At 39.8% G+C, this 19,312-nt stretch overlaps 1 protein-coding gene and 1 long non-coding RNA gene across 19 annotated transcripts in view; one reads left to right on the forward strand and one right to left on the reverse strand.

The window, feature by feature from the left end:
- The window catches only part of PIK3CB (phosphatidylinositol-4,5-bisphosphate 3-kinase catalytic subunit beta), a 129,165-nt gene extending 123,848 nt beyond the window's left edge, over nucleotides 1-5,317 (forward strand). For all 12 annotated transcript variants that reach the window (XM_040566639.1, XM_040566637.1, XM_040566638.1 and 9 more), the window contains 4 exons: nucleotides 277-400; nucleotides 1,445-1,590; nucleotides 3,114-3,246; nucleotides 3,774-5,317. In XM_040566639.1, the coding sequence (XP_040422573.1) occupies nucleotides 277-400; nucleotides 1,445-1,590; nucleotides 3,114-3,246; nucleotides 3,774-3,911 (541 nt within the window). In that variant the 3' untranslated portion in view covers nucleotides 3,912-5,317. The remainder of the gene's footprint in view (nucleotides 1-276; nucleotides 401-1,444; nucleotides 1,591-3,113; nucleotides 3,247-3,773) is intronic.
- Nucleotides 1,599-19,213, reverse strand: LOC121074505. 7 transcript variants are annotated; one of them, XR_005822389.1, is made up of 8 exons: nucleotides 19,070-19,213; nucleotides 15,930-16,039; nucleotides 15,736-15,836; nucleotides 15,092-15,153; nucleotides 13,479-13,641; nucleotides 9,694-11,438; nucleotides 6,735-6,852; nucleotides 1,599-2,044 (listed from the first exon to the last, which is right to left on the reverse strand). It is a non-coding gene; the product is annotated as an uncharacterized LOC121074505 (long non-coding RNA). The 7 variants fall into 7 exon arrangements; XR_005822386.1 differs by having other exon boundaries at nucleotides 9,694-10,376; nucleotides 11,164-13,641; XR_005822391.1 differs by having other exon boundaries at nucleotides 9,694-9,883; nucleotides 10,242-13,641.
- Between the last annotated feature and the right edge of the window lie 99 nt (nucleotides 19,214-19,312).

Below are 19,312 nucleotides of genomic sequence, written 5' to 3' on the forward strand. Positions count from 1 at the left end.
GCAGCATTCTGATTTCATGTTGTTGAATAAGTTATTCTAGACTAGGCCAAACAAACAAAAACCCCAAGAAAGCTACATGGGTCTTAAATCTTGATGCCATTGCCTTTCATAGTATTTGGATTTCTCTCATTCTCCATAGCTACTTGTGGTTGTGCAGCCCCTCTCTACAGTATTCTCTCTTCAAATACAGTATTCTCTCGCAACAATCCTTTTTGATGTTAAGGCATAACATGAATTACTAGTTGAATGCACTAATATTTGTTTTGGTGTTTTTAGAGATGACTTGGATCGAGCCATTGAAGAATTTACTCTGTCTTGTGCTGGCTACTGTGTAGCTACTTACGTGTTGGGGATTGGTGACAGACACAGTGACAATATCATGGTCAGAAAAAATGGCCAGGTAAAAATCCTTTTTGTAGGCAGAATAACAACAGCATCTCCTTTGTACAAGAATTACCTTGAAAACTCTGATTTCTTTAGTGTCTCAGTAGAATTATATCTAAAAGCTGTTGGATTTCTTTCATTTACTGAGTATTGAGGAGAGCTTTAAAGAAAGGTTTAAATGTAAGACTAGTAAAAGGAACAACCAATGCCTGTTTAGTAAGCTATTATTTGTCTGTGAGACTGTTCTGTAGATATTTTTCAGAGCATCTGAAAGGCCTGTTAATGGTTCAGATTCACTGAATAAAAGTCCTCTCAGAGTATCCTGCAGAAGACCATCCTTAAATACCCTAATTACAGTCTTGAGCAATGTATTTCTCCTGAAGTTAGTCTCTACAGGCTACTGCTGCAGAAATTTTCAATATGCAGCTGAGTGCCAGTATTACTCTTTGGCTGTAAATCTCAAAACCTAGAACCTAGGTAAAATAAAAATGTATTTGCTTGCTGAATTGTTACTTTCTACTTTTTTTTTTCTGCCTAGGAAACACTGGAAATGGTTATAAAAGTTAGAGTTTTATAGATGTTTGCAGTATTCTTTTAAGTCTTTACCTAGTAGAAGAAAGCTGAAATGCCCTTATCTTTGATTATGAAATGGGAAAACTGTCACAGGTTTCTTGGGATTAATATAAATTGTACTAGCTTTCCTCCTGCCTGTAGGAAGCCCTTGGATACAATGATGTTAAGCCTTGTGGGCTTATCATTGGGCTAATTTTTCTGATATTACCAGTAAGATGTCAGAAGCTTGAAACTGAGTTAGTCTTTTCCACGTTAACTTGTAGCAGTGGTTGCTCATAAAAGTGTTGATAGCACTGACTTTTAAAATAAATCTTGAAACACTGTAAAACTAAACGCCCCAAAAGGGTTGAAGCCGTGGGCTATGGAGAATAACGTCATGAGTTAACTGTTCTTGATACCAGCATCCTGCAGAGGTATTAGAAAAATGAAATTGTTCATTGGAGAAATTATTCACTTCTATGTTTTTTGTTTTGCTTTCTGTTTTTAGCTCTTTCATATAGATTTTGGGCATATTCTTGGGAACTTCAAATCCAAGTTTGGAATTAAAAGGGAACGGGTACCTTTCATACTCACCTATGATTTCATTCATGTTATACAACAAGGAAAAACAGGGAACACTGAAAAATTTGGTCGGTGAGTATTATTTTGATCTCTTCCTTTTGTAACTGAGATGATCTCCACTGATAATGTACAGCACAGCAAGAACCTGTGTGGATTTGGTTTTGCTAATTTTCCCATGTAACTGTGTTGATGCATTTATGTTACAATCTACTTCTCTACTTAAACTGGAATATGTATAAGATTACTTTGTACATCAGAAACTGCGGTTTTGCAGTGGAAAGGTACAGTCCATTTTGTCTTCAGTAGATGATGCAGGAGATGGCAGTTTCTCCTGTGCTTGTTTTGTTGTTGTTTTTGTTTGTTTGTTTCCCACTCTTAAACCTTCAGCAGCACTAGGCACCAGGGAGGGACTCCACAGACTATTTTTCAAGCAAGATGAAGCACTGTTCTTAAAGGACAGTCTCCCTTCTCTGCTTTCTGTCCATCAATGTGCATTCAATGTGCTAGTCCATCTTGGGTTAGAGACCTACAATGGAAAACAAAGGCATGTGATGATGGAAAACTACACTCCTAGATTCTACTTGTTAAGGCAGATTTTTCTTTTTCCTTTCTGTATCACTCCCACCAACCGATGGGACAGTCATTCTGGATGTTTTGCTCTCACATTGCTATCAGTCTTCACAGGAAGAATTTACTGTCAGAGAAATAAAATTAAGCATTTAGATATGGATCGAGAAATATAATGGCTACTTCTGGAAGAAGAACTTGTGCATACGTTTGTAATGGTGTGTCTGGGAGGAATGGAAAATAACTGCCAGCGAACCATTTCTCTCCTGGAGAGTGAGCAAATCAACCCATAGCTCCATTTTTAAAAGCATGTTAGGTGACTGTGCTATTGCAAGACCTACAGAATATGGTGTACTTTAAATGGCAGGAGGATTCCATTTTCACTTGAAAATTGCTGCAGGAGAGAATTTTTCTTTGAAGTGTAATTCCTTAGTCTGAAGGGGTCTTCCAGTTTCTTGTGGAAATTTACAGATTAGACAGTGGACAGAATACAGTGACACATCTAGGGATACTGAGTAAGTTCTCAAGTGTCTGTGTGACAGCTCTTGATGCCAAATCTGGCAGTCAGTTCAATTTTGACCATGTTAGCAGGAAGGAGTTACTTTTCAGGGATAGGCTGGATCAGCAGGGACTACTACAGAGCCTTTGATTTTCCAGCATAGGTCCGCTATATATCATCACCAGCGCGTTTCACCTACCAAATTATCAGGGAGATGGAATGCTGGCATTACCTTTGGCTTTTTTTTGCTCTTTCTGAAGAACTCTGCTTATTGTAAAGCTTTTGGCCTTTTGTACCGGTGTTTTAAGGACTTGTTAGACAGGTATGGGATATCTTGTAGTAACGCATTGGAGGTTCTCTAGGCATCTCTGCACTTTTTCCTACAAATCTCAATTGTCCTTTCTATTACCATGTTCCTAGGATATATATTTTAGTCCAGATAACAATTTTTGGAAATGATTACATATTTGTCAACTGCGTAGGTTCTCGTGTTGTGTTCATTGCATGTGTTTTGTGGTTGCATATAAAGGTTCCGCCAGTATTGTGAAGAAGCATACTTGATTCTGCGAAAACATGGAAACCTATTTATAACACTCTTTGCACTGATGTTAACTGCAGGGCTTCCAGAGCTAACCTCTGTCAAGGACATCCAGTATCTCAAGGTAAAAATAAGATTTATAGCTTATCAGGACCTAACATTTTTCCAGTATGTGAATTTTGATTCAAAGATGAATAAATTTTAATTGATTTCCATTTCTCTCAAGATTCCCATAGAGTTCTCAAAGTATTCTTTTTCAGCTATGTAGAACAAGGTCTGTGTTCTGTCCTCTGAGTCAAAGGAAACAGTGAATATATGTTCCTCTCAACTATTCTGTGATGAGTTCTGCATCCCTGCATCTTATGTGTAGTCAGTTCAGGGGTGTTTTGCCTTGTGGCTCAATGCACAAGCATAGACCTGTAAAGGTGAAACTTACTTGCTTAATTATTTTTTAGTTTTACCTTTAAACCCAGAAAATGTCATTGATGCATTGTTAAATGAACAGTAGGCTAAAAAGTGTCAAAATAGAAAAAAAGCAGAATGTGGATTGTGTTAAGAGGTGAAGGAGGATCTAACTATGGTTTTAAAATTTCTAACAAGACTCTTTTTTGTGTGTGTGTGTTTTTGTCTTGTTTTGCTTTACTGTCTTAGGACTCCCTTGCCTTAGGGAAGAGTGAGGAAGAGGCACTAAAGCAATTTAAGCAAAAGTTTGATGAAGCACTCCGGGAAAGTTGGACTACTAAAGTGAACTGGATGGCTCACACTGTTCGAAAAGATTACAGATCCTAGAAGATTTCTGGATTTGCACTAAGCTGAATGTTACCTTGATAAGTGTTTTTAAATGGGATCTGTAGTATGGACCAACAAAACTTTATTTAAATAAGAAAGGAAACAAGGCAAGAACAAAAAGAAATGGGCTGAAATAATTTCTGATTCTTTTGCACTCTGCTTCTGAATGCTTGATCCCAAGACTGTGTCTACAAATAGTGAACAACATGGATAATCAGTTCCTGCTGACTTTGCACGCTGAGAGCTACTAGGCATTTTTAAATATTCTTTGGTACTTTATGGAGGTGTAAATATTTGTTTTATATGTTAGGGTAATGTACTCTAACACACTTAGGAGGTTTGAAGACCTCTGACAGAACTGTTTTTTGTTTTAAAATCAGGACTTGAAGAGTAAATTTTTGTTGATATTCTAATCTAGCTAAAAATGACCATGTGTATATTTTTCATATGAATTCTGCCATAGTGGCACAGATGCATTAATTCTACTGTAAATAGCAACCACAGTATCATTGTACTACAGGGAGCTGCTTAATGTCTTATACTGCTGCCGAAAGAAGAGTAGACAGGCATTTGTAATGCGGGGGGGAGGAGGTGGTGATAAAAGGGGAGACATCTCTGAAAATGATGCAGCATCCAAATGTTCAGGGTTGCGCAGTTTCCTTCCCCTGACATAATACACACAAAAGAAGTCCTTAAGTAAGAGAAAGCTGGGCCAATTCCAAACATGTCTGAAAATCCCTCCTTGATAATGGTCTCCCATTCTGCCTCTAGGGCTTTGTTTTCAGCTCCTTAGGAGATGAATTTATTTTGGGTTCAACAAGAAATTCCTTACAGCCATATATAGAAATTCTTATCCTCAGATTAGGTGTGCCATGCAAATGTACTGACTTATAAACACATATGGAAAATCTTCATTAAATATAGTACAGTGATTTTTAGAGCATACATACCAAAAACCACAATGCTTTGGAAAGCAAGTGTTTATGAGAAAAGATCATTCCGTAAAACACCAATGAAAAGTCATTAATCTTTTCTTTCTGTATTTATTAAAAGCTTGCAGTAATGTTGCTTTACCGAGATATCTGTGTTGAAGATGGTTACTGAAGAAACTGGATTTGTTTTAATTTATTTAGTGAGGTACCAGGCTTTTAGGTGCTTAAATGGAGAGCAAATTTGTTACGTGCAATAGGAACTGCTGGTTAAAAGATGTAACATACTGTTTCTGAACATCAGCAAGATAGACTTTAACTACTGCTTGTTCTCCAAAGGACACTGGTAGCTCTCAATTCTTGTTGACATTTGAAAGAGAATTAAACATATATATTTACTTTTTGACTAAACAGTTGTTTTGCATAGAAATGTTGTTTTATGTAGGAATTTAATTAAAGGTGGTTTTACTTTGTTGAGAGTGGGTTTTTTTGTTTTGGTTTTGGGTTGTTTGGGTTTTTTGGTCCTAACTAGAGAGCCAGGATAGCATTTTATGTACTGGTTTGATTCTCATTCTCTTGTCCTCACTCTTGGGGCTAGTCTGTATAAAATGACCTCAGCTTCTAGAATATTGTAAAAGTAACAAGTTCTTTTTCATTATCATTATATTGTAGTGTAGTAGTAGTATTTAAGGAATGCCATGTGTCCCCTCCCCCTTTTTTTTGTAGAAGCAGATGGGAGGAAGGGTTAAAAAGAAATGACTCTGCATTTGACAACTCTAAAAGAAGTCTTTTTATCCTCATACAAATTTACATGCTGTGAATTAGCTAAGTAATAATTCCTACACGTGTTATATTTGTCTGTGAGCTGGAGTACTCAAACATCTCCAGGATGCCTTGTGTCTCCCTGAACAACCTTTCCCAGAAGTTGAGATACAGTTGGCCGGTTCATCTTGACTGGCCAGTGTGCAAGGTATGTGTTAGGAGGGAGCATGGTCCCTTGCTCGCACCTATCATGAAGAAGGCAAGCAAGTTCCATGTTCTACCACAGGCTTCTTGTGAGACTTAGAACAAGTCAGTCTAGCCTGTGTATTAGACTCCCATCTTTAAAAATGGAGGAAATAGCAGTGACCTCCAGATGCAGGAAAGTCTTCCCAATTACCACTGGGATATTGTGAGGTGTAAAGATAAACATCTTTTAAAAATCATGAGATTTTTTTCTATGTGACTTTAATGCAGGTTATAAATGTACTTGAGATGGGCAATGTCATTTGTTGCCCATCTTCTTTGAAATAGCTTGTGTTTAGAGATGACTATAAAATACTACCTCTGTTCAGTATTTGTATTGGTTAATAGCCTTCAAATAGGATTTTTAAAAAACTTGCATTTGGTTGTCTTTAAATCACTACACTTACTCTTGACAATTTATTAGCAAGAGGGGAAAAAATGTTAGAGGCTTGTTATACAGTGTGTTTTCATGTTTGGCAGCAAAAGAAAATGATGCATTTTCCTCATGTAAACTAGACTTATTTGGTCTTAGATTGCTGAGAGGGTAGCATACCTCACAAGAATGCTTTTCCAGGTTGACTTCTCAGGGAGGAGCCTTACGTTAAGCGGTGCTTATAAGGTAACCAAAGTTAACTTTGTGACCCTTTCATGTTAAATTTTAAGTGTAGTGCTGGTCTGCTGAGTTATGTTAGTAACAGATGACCATTTTCCCTGGGTTTCCATAATCTATGCTATTTTGTGGCATAGAGATCTTGGTTCAAAAGAAAACAAAAACAACAAACAGAGCTGCTTTGCAAAAGTGCCAGGAGAGACTGTCCCTTCTGCTTTTCCTCATCCATGAGGAGAAATCTGAGAATTTTTTGAGATCAATAACCATTTCTGTACCTACCTGCCAATATCCAGCTGTAGTGTTGAAGTGGTAGGTTAATTTCTGCTGAGCAGGATCATCTTTTTTTTTCCTCTTCTAAGCTCTCAGACCATTTGCAGAATTCAGAAGGCATGATGTGCTCGGATTATAATATGAGAGTTTCAAGATTTTGTTCATAGCAGTGAGTAGAAATAGAGCCTTTTAAAAAACTGTGAAAGCTTTGGAAAGGATGTAGTTTTTTGCACCTGTAGAAAAACTAATTATAAGTTGTGAATTTGGGTATAAAACACTTTCAGTTCAGATGGTCCCATGTTATGGTAATTGCTTTTCTCCAAGTCTACTTTTACTCTGATCTGCACATTTCCAGTGGGAAAATGACTTTTTTTAAAACCAATCCTGCTTCTCGAGTCCTTCATTGTTTCTCACGGGGGGAAAGATACCTAGACACTGCTTTTAAAAACAACTGAAACCGGGTGTATGCAACATATATGTTCTATATGTTGTGTATATATACAATATATGGAATGTATATGTTGTATATATTCCATTTCTCTTTTGCATGATTAATTGGTGGGTCTTGCTTTCCTTACCTTGTATTATTTTATTTGTGACTACTGGTGACAAATGCTGCTTTTACAATTCAGCTTGTCCTATATTTGCTCTCTAAGGAAAAAGCTTCCATGGATTTGCCTCTCACCAATGGAGTTACTTCCTTTCTCCTTTATGCTTGTTTCAGTTTTAATTGACAGTGGTGTTTTGATTGTTAAATCATTCACATTCTAGTGAATGCCTTTGACAGAGCCTATTCATATGTTTAATATAATAGAGTCCAATATTCCTCTTTAATTTCCTAGAGCTGTTGAAATGAGATAATTAAATGTTAGCGGCTCTTAATAATTAATATGTCAGGCTAAGACCACAGCTTTATTTCTTAGGAATTATTTCAAGCCTAAATCTTCTAAGTATGTAATCAGTATTTCTATTACTACTTTTTCACAATATATTGTATTAATATAATTAGGAGTTTCATCTGGCTTTAAAATCTAAAACTGAAATCCTGTGCTCACATAATGCATTCCATCATTTAAAAACCATTTAGTTGTTTTAAAAATCTTTCTTTCTGTTGTAATAATGCTGAGAGATGAGGGAGCAGAGTTGTCATGATGGAAAGCAAGCTTTACTAGCTGCTGCTATACAAGATGGCAATGCTGCATTGCTTTTGGACCTCACAGTTTAGATAAGACATTCTTTTGTAGACAAATGTGCCTTATTCTGGCCCGGCTCCCTAGATAAGAGCCAGACTAAGCTCAAGATAGTGGTGCTTTTATTGCCTGACCACTGTACCGGTCCGACTACTCTACTATTTCCAGCGCAAAACTTTTTTGTTTGAGGCACATCTGTTTGCTACTGACTTCTGGTGGATATAGTCTGGGTGTAAGGTTAGTAGTGAAATTACTTCTGTAATTGGAATATCTTTGCAAATCAGTTGTAGTAAGATTATAATAGATAAAATCTTGTGAGATGCTAAAATATGAAAGATCAGCCATTCCTATGTCCCTTTACATAGGAATGGCTGATCTTTCATATTTTAGCATCTCAGTTCAGAAAACTAGCTTTGTCTTTCCATAGAAAATTTGTTTAGATCTCATGGATGTGACAGCTTCCTCTAACAGTTTCTGCTGGGAACCAGCACGCATAACCTATTGCCCACACAGATCACTTATTAGGGAGCACAGCTAATTTTCAGTTCAGGGACCATGGAGTCGGCAGAGCTGGATTTTCTGACATTCCCATAGGGACATGGGGGACTTTTTCATATAAACCTGAGTAAGCAGAAGGAACAAATGTGGTCTCGGGAATAAATAACAGCAAGCAGATCTTTGGGGCAGATGTTAATATCTGATCCAGGAAAGGTGCAATAATTTTAACAGGCAATGCTACTGAGAAAATGACTACCATGTTGTTCGTGCTACCTCAAGGCATAATAAAAATCATGTAGTTCTTTCCAAGTGTGACTTCATGACTGATGAAGAAGAGGGTATTTGCTCCCACCTGTAATTCCTAGGGAAATCATTTATCCTGCTCTTATTACTAGCTCTTCCTCCAATACTGTGGCAAAATAGCATTAACTGTTGATGAAGTGGGAAGAAGAGAAAGCTTTTTCCCTTAATGAGGTGGGTTTGCAAACTAGTATTACTTGGATGCCTTTGCAGCCCAAGAGCCTCCATGAGGAACTTACTGTCACTATCTGTCCTCTAGCAAACCACAACGGAAAACTTTACCAGTCAGATACTGGTGTAACTTTATCTGTTATGTCACCTCCAGAACATCTGTCTAAAAGTCAGCTCAAATATATGACCTATTTTAACAGGTTTTACCGTATTGGACTATCAGATTTAATGTGATGCAGTTGTGATGAGACAGTCCTTCATACTTTCAGCCAGTCACTTTGTTTTCCTCAGGCGTTTATCTCAAAGTTTCCCCTGGGGTTGCTTGTTGAAGTGGGATGGGGCTAAATATACGTTCCTTAAGTAATTGTATGGCTCACTCTTGGGAAATTTATGAAGGATCCCACTTTAAGAATAGCTGTCACAGGGAAACATAAAAGGTTAATTCTGATTTGCCAGGCACCATTTGGCTTTTATGAAGCAAATGAGCAGAAGCAACAATCAAGCGCCATGGAAACATGGTTTCTGAGGGATTAAAACCCTTTGTAGTGCAAGGATGTTTGTAAGATCCAAGTTTTTGTCTTGGAAGTCTACATCTGTTGCTGGGAGTGCCTACAACCACTGAAGTTTGGGCAGAGGTTAGGAATCCGAGAGTGGCTCATTCCTGTTTGAGAATCCTGCCCGAGGTTTTCTCCTGCTTACCTTACCTACTGGGTTTTGCCCAGTGAACACTCTCTGGGTGCACATTCTGATTTGACCACCTGTACAAGAGCCAAAGCAGCTCATTCTAGTTTCTGAAATTGTTTCTTTACCTCCTCTGCGTAAGGAGTGTTGAGTCTTCATCTAGTTTATCTCAAAGGGAGCTGAGCACTGTTGCTCAGGAATGTGGGAATGACCTTTACCTGGCTACGGATTCCTCCTATTGAAGCTGTTTTCCGTGGGGCAGGGAGGCGGGTAACCAACAACATTAGAATGGATGATGCAGCACAGTTACAGCACTCCCTAGGGACAGAAACAATGTGGATTCCAGTCCCCTTACCCAACATTGATTTGATCAAAAATGGAACAACTCCCAAAGGGGTGGGAGGGAGGACAGAGAGAGACAGAAGGAGACAGTTTCCTTGCTCCCGTGGATTAGTGACTTGGGAACTTAGTAAGAGGAGTGATTAAACAGAGGTCCAGCTCATGCTCTGTTTGCTTGGCTAAATAAAAGAATCCTTAATATTTATGGCTATGTGAGACAAAGTCTGTTCAGTCTGTGCCCTACCAACAGCAAGGAATTAATCCCACATATAGAGTTGTGGCAGTTAGCATGGGAGGAAAAGACGTAATCTGCTCCAGAGGCTGTTTATATGCTTACCCTGTATTTCTGAGTTCCATACAGGTAAATAGTCTTGTGTACGGCTGACCGCAGCGCCACACACCACCTAGCATGGTATATTGGCTTGTCACCTTCCTGCTCTCCTGATTGTCACTGGGCAAGTCCTTCCAGGCCCTGTGAAGGGAATGGAGATGGACAGCTCAAGGTGTGGGTTCCGCTCATAATCTTAACATTGAATACCACTGTTTAAACTTTGAATACTGTTTTAATCAGTGCTGCACTACACAGATCTTAAACCCAAATAAGGCTTAAATATTTACTCTGTGAGTTGCTATTGTTACTGCTTCTCTTAAGGAGAGGTGCTGGATCATAAGCTAGGCGTTGAATGTCTGTAAAAGCTCGGAAATTCTGGAAGGGCATTTGAATGTGATCTGCAATTTTCTGTGGCCAGGATAGCCTTTAGAAGTTCTCTTCCCCTCCCCTCCACCCCTCCCCCAATCAAATTATACACTAATGCCAGTTAATTTAAAATAAGTTTAATATTTCAGACTATAAGCAACACTGAAACATACCTGTGCATTACAAACAAATGTAATGCACCCAGTGGTTCTGCATTTAATATTCACTTTCTCTTTTGCAGCTAGATGTGATAATCTTGGGTTTTTTTTTTTTGAGAGGAAAAAAGAGAAAGCTCTTTGAAATTGTTTGAAACCGTTCCCTGTTCTTAATAGCTGAGACACTTTTAGCTCCTACTTACAAATCTTTGTTTGCAGAGTTTGTACTAGTTAACTGAGTGAATGACATCTGCTACATATAATAAGTATGAACAACAGTATGGCTGTAGTTGCTGATGCTGCATACAGATTGCGCAGACAGATGGCTCAGCCTGAATGGATCCAAGCTTCAGCATTTTGGATGTAGTCAGGTATCAACAAGGCACCCCCACCAAGTCTTTAATCACCTCTGTGTATTTGCTGGCCTTTTGCAATCAATGTGTTAGAGCTGTCACATCCTCCTCTGTCATAGTGATCGAGCAGGCTGTGGGCAATGAAGCTGCTTTCTGAATGCAGTGTCTCACATTTTCGGCAGACAAGGATTTCACACTTCGGACACATTTTCCCAGAGTGTGGCTGCCTTAAAGAACATATTTCCTCTCGTGCTGGCTTCAGCTTTTTGGAACCTTTCCTGTGCAAACATCTCCTCTTGTCTTCAAAAATCTGATTCCTTCCCTGAGGGCTAGAACAGTCAGAGGAAAGAAGGGTGGCAAGTTTAACTGATACATTTCCTAGATGAATGAGATCATCAGAAGCAATTAGTGTTGATTTATGAACCCTTCCTGAGGTTCTACGGCATTCAACAAGCAGGTGCAATGTGCGGTCTCCTGCAGAAAACAGGAGTGGGCAGAAAAAGAAGCCTGGCTCTGTTGTTGTGATGGTAGTTACAAGTCATTAGTTTTAAAAACAAAAATGCAAAATAAATAAATAAATAATAATTTAAGTCATAAGTCAACTAGCTAGATAGGAGCTTTCTACACAGTTCTTTAATATGTACCTTTTCTGTGGGTAATCGTGACATAAACCTCATGTATTTGCATGAAGATAATTTTCATGCAACTGCGTGCATCTAAACTACAGGCTTCTGGCCCAATAGACTTCATCTGTACTGTCATAAAGGTTATTTTTCCATTTGCGTGCACAAATAATTATGCTGGCTAGTAAGACAAGCCCTATTTTGTACTGGCTTTCAATAGAGGTGGACAGGCTGGGGAAAAAAAAAAAAAAAAAGCACTCTCAATGTTTTTTATATAAAATGTGACTTATAAATCAAGACTTTAAGCATGTTCCCCTAAAAGAGCTCACAAAGCAGCACAGAGCCATAGAGATCTTCTGATTTGGCTACACCACTGTGAAAGTTCCGTAGACCCCCATGGCCAGAATCTTCCTAAAAGCACTGCCATGTAATGTGTCTGTAAAAGAACATCCAGTAACATCTGAAGACTTTCGATTAATGTGAGAGTCCCGTGGGAGAAGGATGTTATGTTACTGCTTTTTTTTAGATCAAACTGGGAAAACCTGTATTTGTCACTTTCAAATAAGGATCAAGGTTTGGACAGCATGGTTTTACTTCTTCAATTGCACTTATCTGCATGCTTTAGTGAAATTATAGACAACAAAGAAAAGTCACAACTGTAATTCACTAACTTCTTGGATGGTCTTTGACTGTTTCCACTCCAGTTCCCCATGACTGCAGCAAGATAAATTCCAAAGCAGAGCCCTTGGTATTAGTTGTTCAGCAATTGGATCAATCTGAGAGAAGAATCTGGCTCTCAGGATCATTTCTGGCTACTGTATTTTAATCTTATGTCAAGCTTGTAACCAGCTGCCGTGGCTATCAAGCTTAATGTAGTTAGCTGAGTAATTGCTGAGACTTGCATGCACTTCCTGCTAAGACGGTAATTTCATGATCATTATCAAAGACAGACTCTTTTTAGGAGATCTGTACAGAAAACAGCTTTTGTAACGGATGAGGAAAGACACATTTTTAGATTTTAGCATGATACATACACTCTGTTTACCTTATGTTAAAGAAGAGTAATGTCAATTACAAGTACACAAGAAGACAATTTCAAATACTGTAAGAATGATGAAACTACCTTAAAGCTAACTGATGCACCAAACAGTAAGCTAAAAGTCATTTTTCCCTCTTTGCTGAATTTGGTGATAAAAGGAATAGTTTTTCGTTGCTTGTCTTTTTTTTTTTTTTCTTTTTTCGTTTCCCTCTGAAAAGTAGCGAGCATAAAGGCACTACTGTAGGGAAAATAAGCAATGCAACTCACTAGCACTAACTTTGTTGAACAGTGAGTTTAGGTGCTGCTATATTGCCACTGTTGCACCCTGGAGCTAGGGATATTGGTGCAACAGAAAACTGTTACTCCTAGAAATGGAGCCCTGGGTTATCCCAAGTGGCAGCTCTCTGAAGTGCGTGGAAAAATAGGGATGCTGCCCCTCCACGTTTTTTGTGATGGATGGAAGGACGCTTAAGAAATGATTGCAAGAAAAACGTGCAGACGCCCGAGATTGGAGACCTTACTTCTGCCAGTGACTTGCTACTTTTTAGATCAAATTGTTTAATTAGCCCATAACAGTTACCTTGTTTGTGAAGTTAATACAGCAGATGTTACAAAGGTGTTCATGGCTCTTTGAGAGGTGCTTTGGAAATGTGTATAAATAAATTTGTTTAAAAATGTATACAAAATATAATATCATATGTACTTACAGTTTATTCTTAGGAGACCCAGAGAAGAGACTCAATCCAGAAAATCTTTTCTTAAATAGTCGCTCTCGTTTTTTTCGGCTGTGCTTCCCATCTCCTATGCTTTCTTCTGTAAGTTCCTTTTTTCCTTTCTGCCAGCTCATTTTATCTGTTGTAACAACTGCACCTGCTCAGATGAAAGCAGAAGTCTGAGTAGCTTTTTGAAACAGTCACTCCCTTACTGCGTTGCACCTGGCAAAGTCTCGATCTGTTTCTCTACAAACCTGTAAGAGTCCTGGTTACGCAGAAGGTTTAGTAGAGATCAGCAAGCAGGTGCTTTCTATCAGATGGAACAAATCCGTGCTTTGAAAAATTCTGCAGACACAGGCGACTCTAGATATTCTTACTCAACCAGTATTCCACCTAATTACGGAAAGTAGGCTTGGACATTAAATATAATACATACTTCCCTCTGTGTGCTCTCTTTCATGATTAGGCTCATTGCTGAGAAGCAAGAAAGAAGGAGGCTCATTTGATAAAAGCAAAGAACCAGGAGCCAATGAAACAGTTTTGCGCAGAGAACAGAAGCAAACAAACGAATGTTGTGAGATGGAACAAACACTGCAAAGCAAAAACCAGAAGCCTGAAAAGACGAAGAACCAACTGGGGATTTTAGTTAAGGCTTGGAAATTGTTTCCTTTTTCTTCTGATGAAGCAGTTGATTAGTCTGCGTTTCCGCATTGCATTGCTTTGTCTCCAAGAATTATCCCTTTAGCCTCACTGATTGAATTAGTCTCTCTGCTCTACATTTGATACTTAGTAATTGCATTAACTTTTGGTTGTTTGGCTTGGAGGGTAGTGTACACCCCCTCCTAATGATTGGAAGCTCTTGTCTGTTTCTACCTGTTGTTCAAAATATTTTTCATGAATCATCTTCTAAAACAAGTCACACAAAGTTTGTAGGATCAAAATCTCTCTATATATTTTATAAAAAATAAAAATTGACAACCATTTTGAACTTCTCACTTTTCTGACTTAACCCTTTTGTCTTTCACCCCACATTCATCACCACCCACTGAAACCAACCTTTTAAGTACAATTCTCCCATAACTAGTTCTTACAGTAGGATATACGCAGAAAATAGGGTCTCACCGTGCCAGCGTTTTACATGATGAGAACCTAAAAGTTTTTCACTGTTATATATATATATATATCAAGAATGTATGTTGACATATTAACAATAAAGTATAAATTCCTAGAAGGAACAGAGCAACACGTCTTGCTACCATGCTTGGTAGATACCCCCACAGCTTTTTTGCAGATCCTAGGCAAGTTGGAACCGTTCCTCCCACACAAATGGCAGAAAATATTTTTATGAAAAATTAAAAACAGCTTATTTACCTGTACAAGGAAACTATAACAGATTTCTGTACTATTGAGGAATGAATAAAAGTTGTGAATGAAAGAAAATGACCCACCTCATAATTAAAAGACTTCAGTTTTTAATTTGTGACAAAATAATCTATGAGTTCAAGACCTGTATTAAGCATACAGTGGTGTTGAGGTGAAGCCTTGCAGAACAGAGCAATCTTTGACTAATAAAAAGCAGCAACCAGGGAGGCAGGAATTTATCTTACCTCTAAGAAGTGAGCTTCAAAGGCTTCTCACTGCCGGATCCTTCAGTACTAATTCCTCTTGTCTAAAAGATCAAGAGAAGAAAATGTAACATTGAGAGTACAGATGTAAGTAATGAAAAGTGGTGACAAAGAATAAAAGATACACAGAAGGGGTCTTTTTAAAGCCTCTTAGTCAATAATAATAACAAAAAAGGTACTTTGGAACATATATTGTATTTAATTTCACTCCTTTTCAAGATGTGGTTGTTTGGCTGTGTGCCCAATGTAAGTCTAATGATGTAGGGGGAATTCCTCCTATGCTTCATTTAAATGTGTTGCTGTATCAGAAGATCTGAATACCCAGAATTTGAATGAATGATTGATTTCTTTGTTTTTCTTCCCTGCTTAGATCTTATGAAACTCAACTACCATTGTTTTCAATATACTGATTAATTGCCCCCAACTTTTATAAGTAGCAACAGCAATTTATATGGCCAGTCCTTAAACAAATAGTTCAGTGGCTCTTTAAAACAGGAATCCTACTTAAAGATCTGGGAGAAAATAAGTTTCCTTTGGCTGAAACAACAGAAGATCACAGGAGTGGACTGTTTTAGGAACCTCAGTGTTGCATGTGTATGTTGTCTCTTAAAGGCAAGGTCCAGTACCTGCAAGACTTCAGATGTCAAAACTCCCTTGCAGTGATGTTTGCTGTTGACTGCTTTCATTCCTGGACTACTTGCACAGCATGGTGGTACCTCTGTAACTCCTGTAATATAAATACAATTTCAGGACCAAATATGAATTCTGGAATTTTCATTTTTTAAAGCAACTTACAAATGAGATTGACAATTTTCCCTACTCAGGTCTGGTAGGCTTAAGATACAGGAAACTTTCCCAGAAATGGAGCATCTCTGCAGCCATGCCTCCAGTTGCAGCAGCACACAGCAGCCCTGACCCAGCTGATATCCCCTGGGATAAAAGAACAGAACAAGAGGTAAACTTTGTGGCAGAGACTATCATGCAAATGCACAGGGCAACGGATTCCAGACAGGAAGAGGGAGGTCAGGAGAGAGGCAGTGATATGATTAGCAGCTTGGGAAAGTCTTCTGCGTCCTCAGGATGCAGCTTCTCTGATCCATTTCTGTGTCAAGTTAAATTTGCTTGAATTATGATTGTGTTCTTCTTGCCACCACAGGGTGTCTCTGCATCTCTTCATACACTAAAGGCATTGGTAGCCTTCAACAGCAAGCTGCATTATCTTTCAAGGGAAACGCAGGGCTAAAGGAAAAGTCCCCAGCTCAGCTCTGGGTTTTCTTCAGGATCATGAGCATGCTTGGACTGGAATGGTGATGCCGTCATTAGTCAGTGGGAATTTCTTCTCTGGCAAGTAAAGCTACAGTCCAATGATATAGTTAATTTGTTTTTCGAGGGCTCTCCCCTACCAGATCAAAGCAAACTGTGGCCGTATGATGGTACACTAATCTAGCTTAAGCTCATTCTGCTGCTGTAGTGTTCATGAAATTTGAGGCATTCTCCCTGTACTCACATGCTTCCTGCTAAAGCAGGCAATCTCTCAGTGCTATTTTACGTTTGCGCTCATGTGGGTATTTTCTGTCCTCCCTCCATTGGGATAAAGCTGGCATGAAGTCAGCATAAACACTGTATCATGTGCGCTGGATAATTTGACAGAAGTACAATTGTGTCCTCATACCAGATGTGGATCAACTTAGTTCTAGTACTGAGGCCAGATCAGTAGAAAAATTGAAAAGCGCTTGGAATACATGAGCTTGACTACCAACAGTTCACAAAACGGGCTGATTAAATTTTGCTTACCTAATTGTGTTTTTTCCTATGGCCTAATTCTCTTTTCCTGGCAAGAAACATCTAAAATCTGAGAATGAAGTAGTCATTTGCATAGTTATTGAGTTGATGATCGTGTATCAGTGCTCCTCACAAATGCATGAGCATAACATCTTTGCTGTCGAAGCAGATGGAAGTGCTGCTCTTTGGGCTTTAGCTTACCTTTCTGACTACTTCTAATATATGATTCAAACTGCTTGTCTTGGAAGTGATCTTGCACAGCAACCCCTGACCTGAGCGCTACTCTGCTGCTGCAACCCTTTGCACATACAACTACTTGGGGAAGAAGGAATAAGTAGTCAAGGTGAGAGTTTTCTTTGCATTAAAAATGTAAGAGAATGAATTCCAGAGTTGGAATGAAACAATTCACCCAGACTTCCAGCCAGCCTGCAACCCTGAGACTGCTGACATTTTAGGACTAAGATATTTGTATATTTGCAAGGTTTCTTTTTTTTTTTTTTTTTTTTTTTTCCAAGCATTGGTCTAACATCAATAGTTGCTTGTTCCACTCGCCATAGATTAGGGAAATGAAGTCGTATCATAGAAGGGGCAAAAAGGTTGAGATAGCCAGTTCTCTCCTAGGAGCTCCTGGCCACGTTTGCTGTGCATGACTTTTCATTTCATCAATTTTCAAATGTGTTTTGGTTTTGAGGACTAAGAAGATAATGTCCCTGGTAGCTTATGGCTGCAATATTGGGCTCAAGCCTACATGTGGGTGTTGGTGTTACCTGTGTACTGTAAGGGTATCATATAATCATACCTTTGTCTAGGATATCTAAAAAGCAAATTGTCCTCAGGAGAAAAGAGCTATGGAAGAATTCAAGGTGAGAAGCACTGAGCTGACTGATCTGTGGATGGATAAAGCTTAAAACTGGTCAGGAATCTTCTGCCAAAATAGCTTTTTATCAGGACGTCAATTTGTTGAAACTCCAGCTTTCACAAAGAAAGTCTGGCTAGAACAGTTTTTTTTTCCTCTGATCAGGAAAAGTTTCCCAAGGCCAGGCTGTTTTGAGGGTGAATGCAACATGTGAGCAGAGCAAACCCCCAGTGATGAGGCCAGATGTAGAAAACAAAGGCTCACAGTCCTGCCTTCAATGATCCTTATTGATGCAAATAACCTCCGGTACAAGAGACAGAATCACCCTCCAGTGGCAGTAGGTATGAGGAGTCTATAATGCCAGTGGAGGGAGGGAGGGAAGGAGGGAGAGATTCCTGTGCCTAACTCACTGAGGTGTGTTCTGCTGGTACTAAAGGGCCTGGGAACCAGGGCCTTGCATGGGAACCAGGCGGTGTTAGCATCTGAACTTGGACTTAGGAAATAGCTGGGTGTCCTAATGTCTGGGCTGTTCCCACGACTGTGGGTGTTCTCATATTCCCTGGTTATTGTCTTTCTCTCCTTGAAAACCTTCAGCTGGTTGATAGCAAGTTCAGGAACTGAGTCTGATGCTTTGCTCTCCACCCTAGTGGAGACTTCTACCTTTGTCTGTTGCCTTGACAAGAAGTCACCCTGTCTTTGATTTCCTACCTACAGAAAACATGGATTTAATTTTATGATGCTGATGTACTTTATTCCCTACAGACTCCCCAAGATTTGGGGTCTAGAGTCCTACAAAAGCTCCTCAGAGCTCTAGATAAGCCTTTGCCTTGCCTGGGTACAGACCGGTTTTTTAGCTCCCACAGAAAGCAGAGGGCAATGACTGGAGGAGTCCCCTTCTGCAGGTGGGATGGAACGAGCCGTCAGCAGGGGCAGCAGGCTTAAGTTCCCCCTTTTTAAAAATCCGTGTAAACTTCCTTCGTCTTTGGCCTCTCTTTCAAGCATGGCTGTGGTTCAAGCGTACGGGAGCACGTCCTGCTGCCGAGGGCTGTGCTGTGTGCGGGAGGGGAGGTGCGCGAGAAGCGCTGACTCTGAGGGGATCCCAGAGGCAGGTTGGGTGCTGGACCTGGGCTGCGTGGGGCGTGAGGGCTGCAGCAAGTCAAAGCCTGGAGCAGAGGGCTTGGCAACCGCTCTGTTTCTTTTTGGAGGTGGTCAGTGAAGAAGTAATCATCGATCTGATACCTTGCGTGCCTCTGCTTTTGCTGTATGTCAGGGGTAGCGGTTACAAACCTGACCACACCTGCTTTTTGTTCTCAAGCACTCACCCGTGACAGTGCAGGTGGAACCGCGCCACCTCTTTGCTTTTTCTTTCCTATTTTTTCCCCCTTCCCAGCGAGGTGAGGGAGGAAGAAGCTGCGGGCAGCGGCGCTCGGGGCTCCCCTCCCCGACGAGGCCGAGCGGGGCTGACAGGAGCCGGGCGGGAGGCGGCGGGGCCGCTCCGTGAGGCGAGGCGAGGCGCGGCGCGGGCATGCTCAGTAGCGGCGCCGCCCCCCCCCCGCCCCGCAGCA

This window comes from Cygnus olor, chromosome 9 (assembly GCF_009769625.2).
Source record: "Cygnus olor isolate bCygOlo1 chromosome 9, bCygOlo1.pri.v2, whole genome shotgun sequence".
Taxonomy (NCBI): Eukaryota; Metazoa; Chordata; class Aves; order Anseriformes; family Anatidae; genus Cygnus; species Cygnus olor.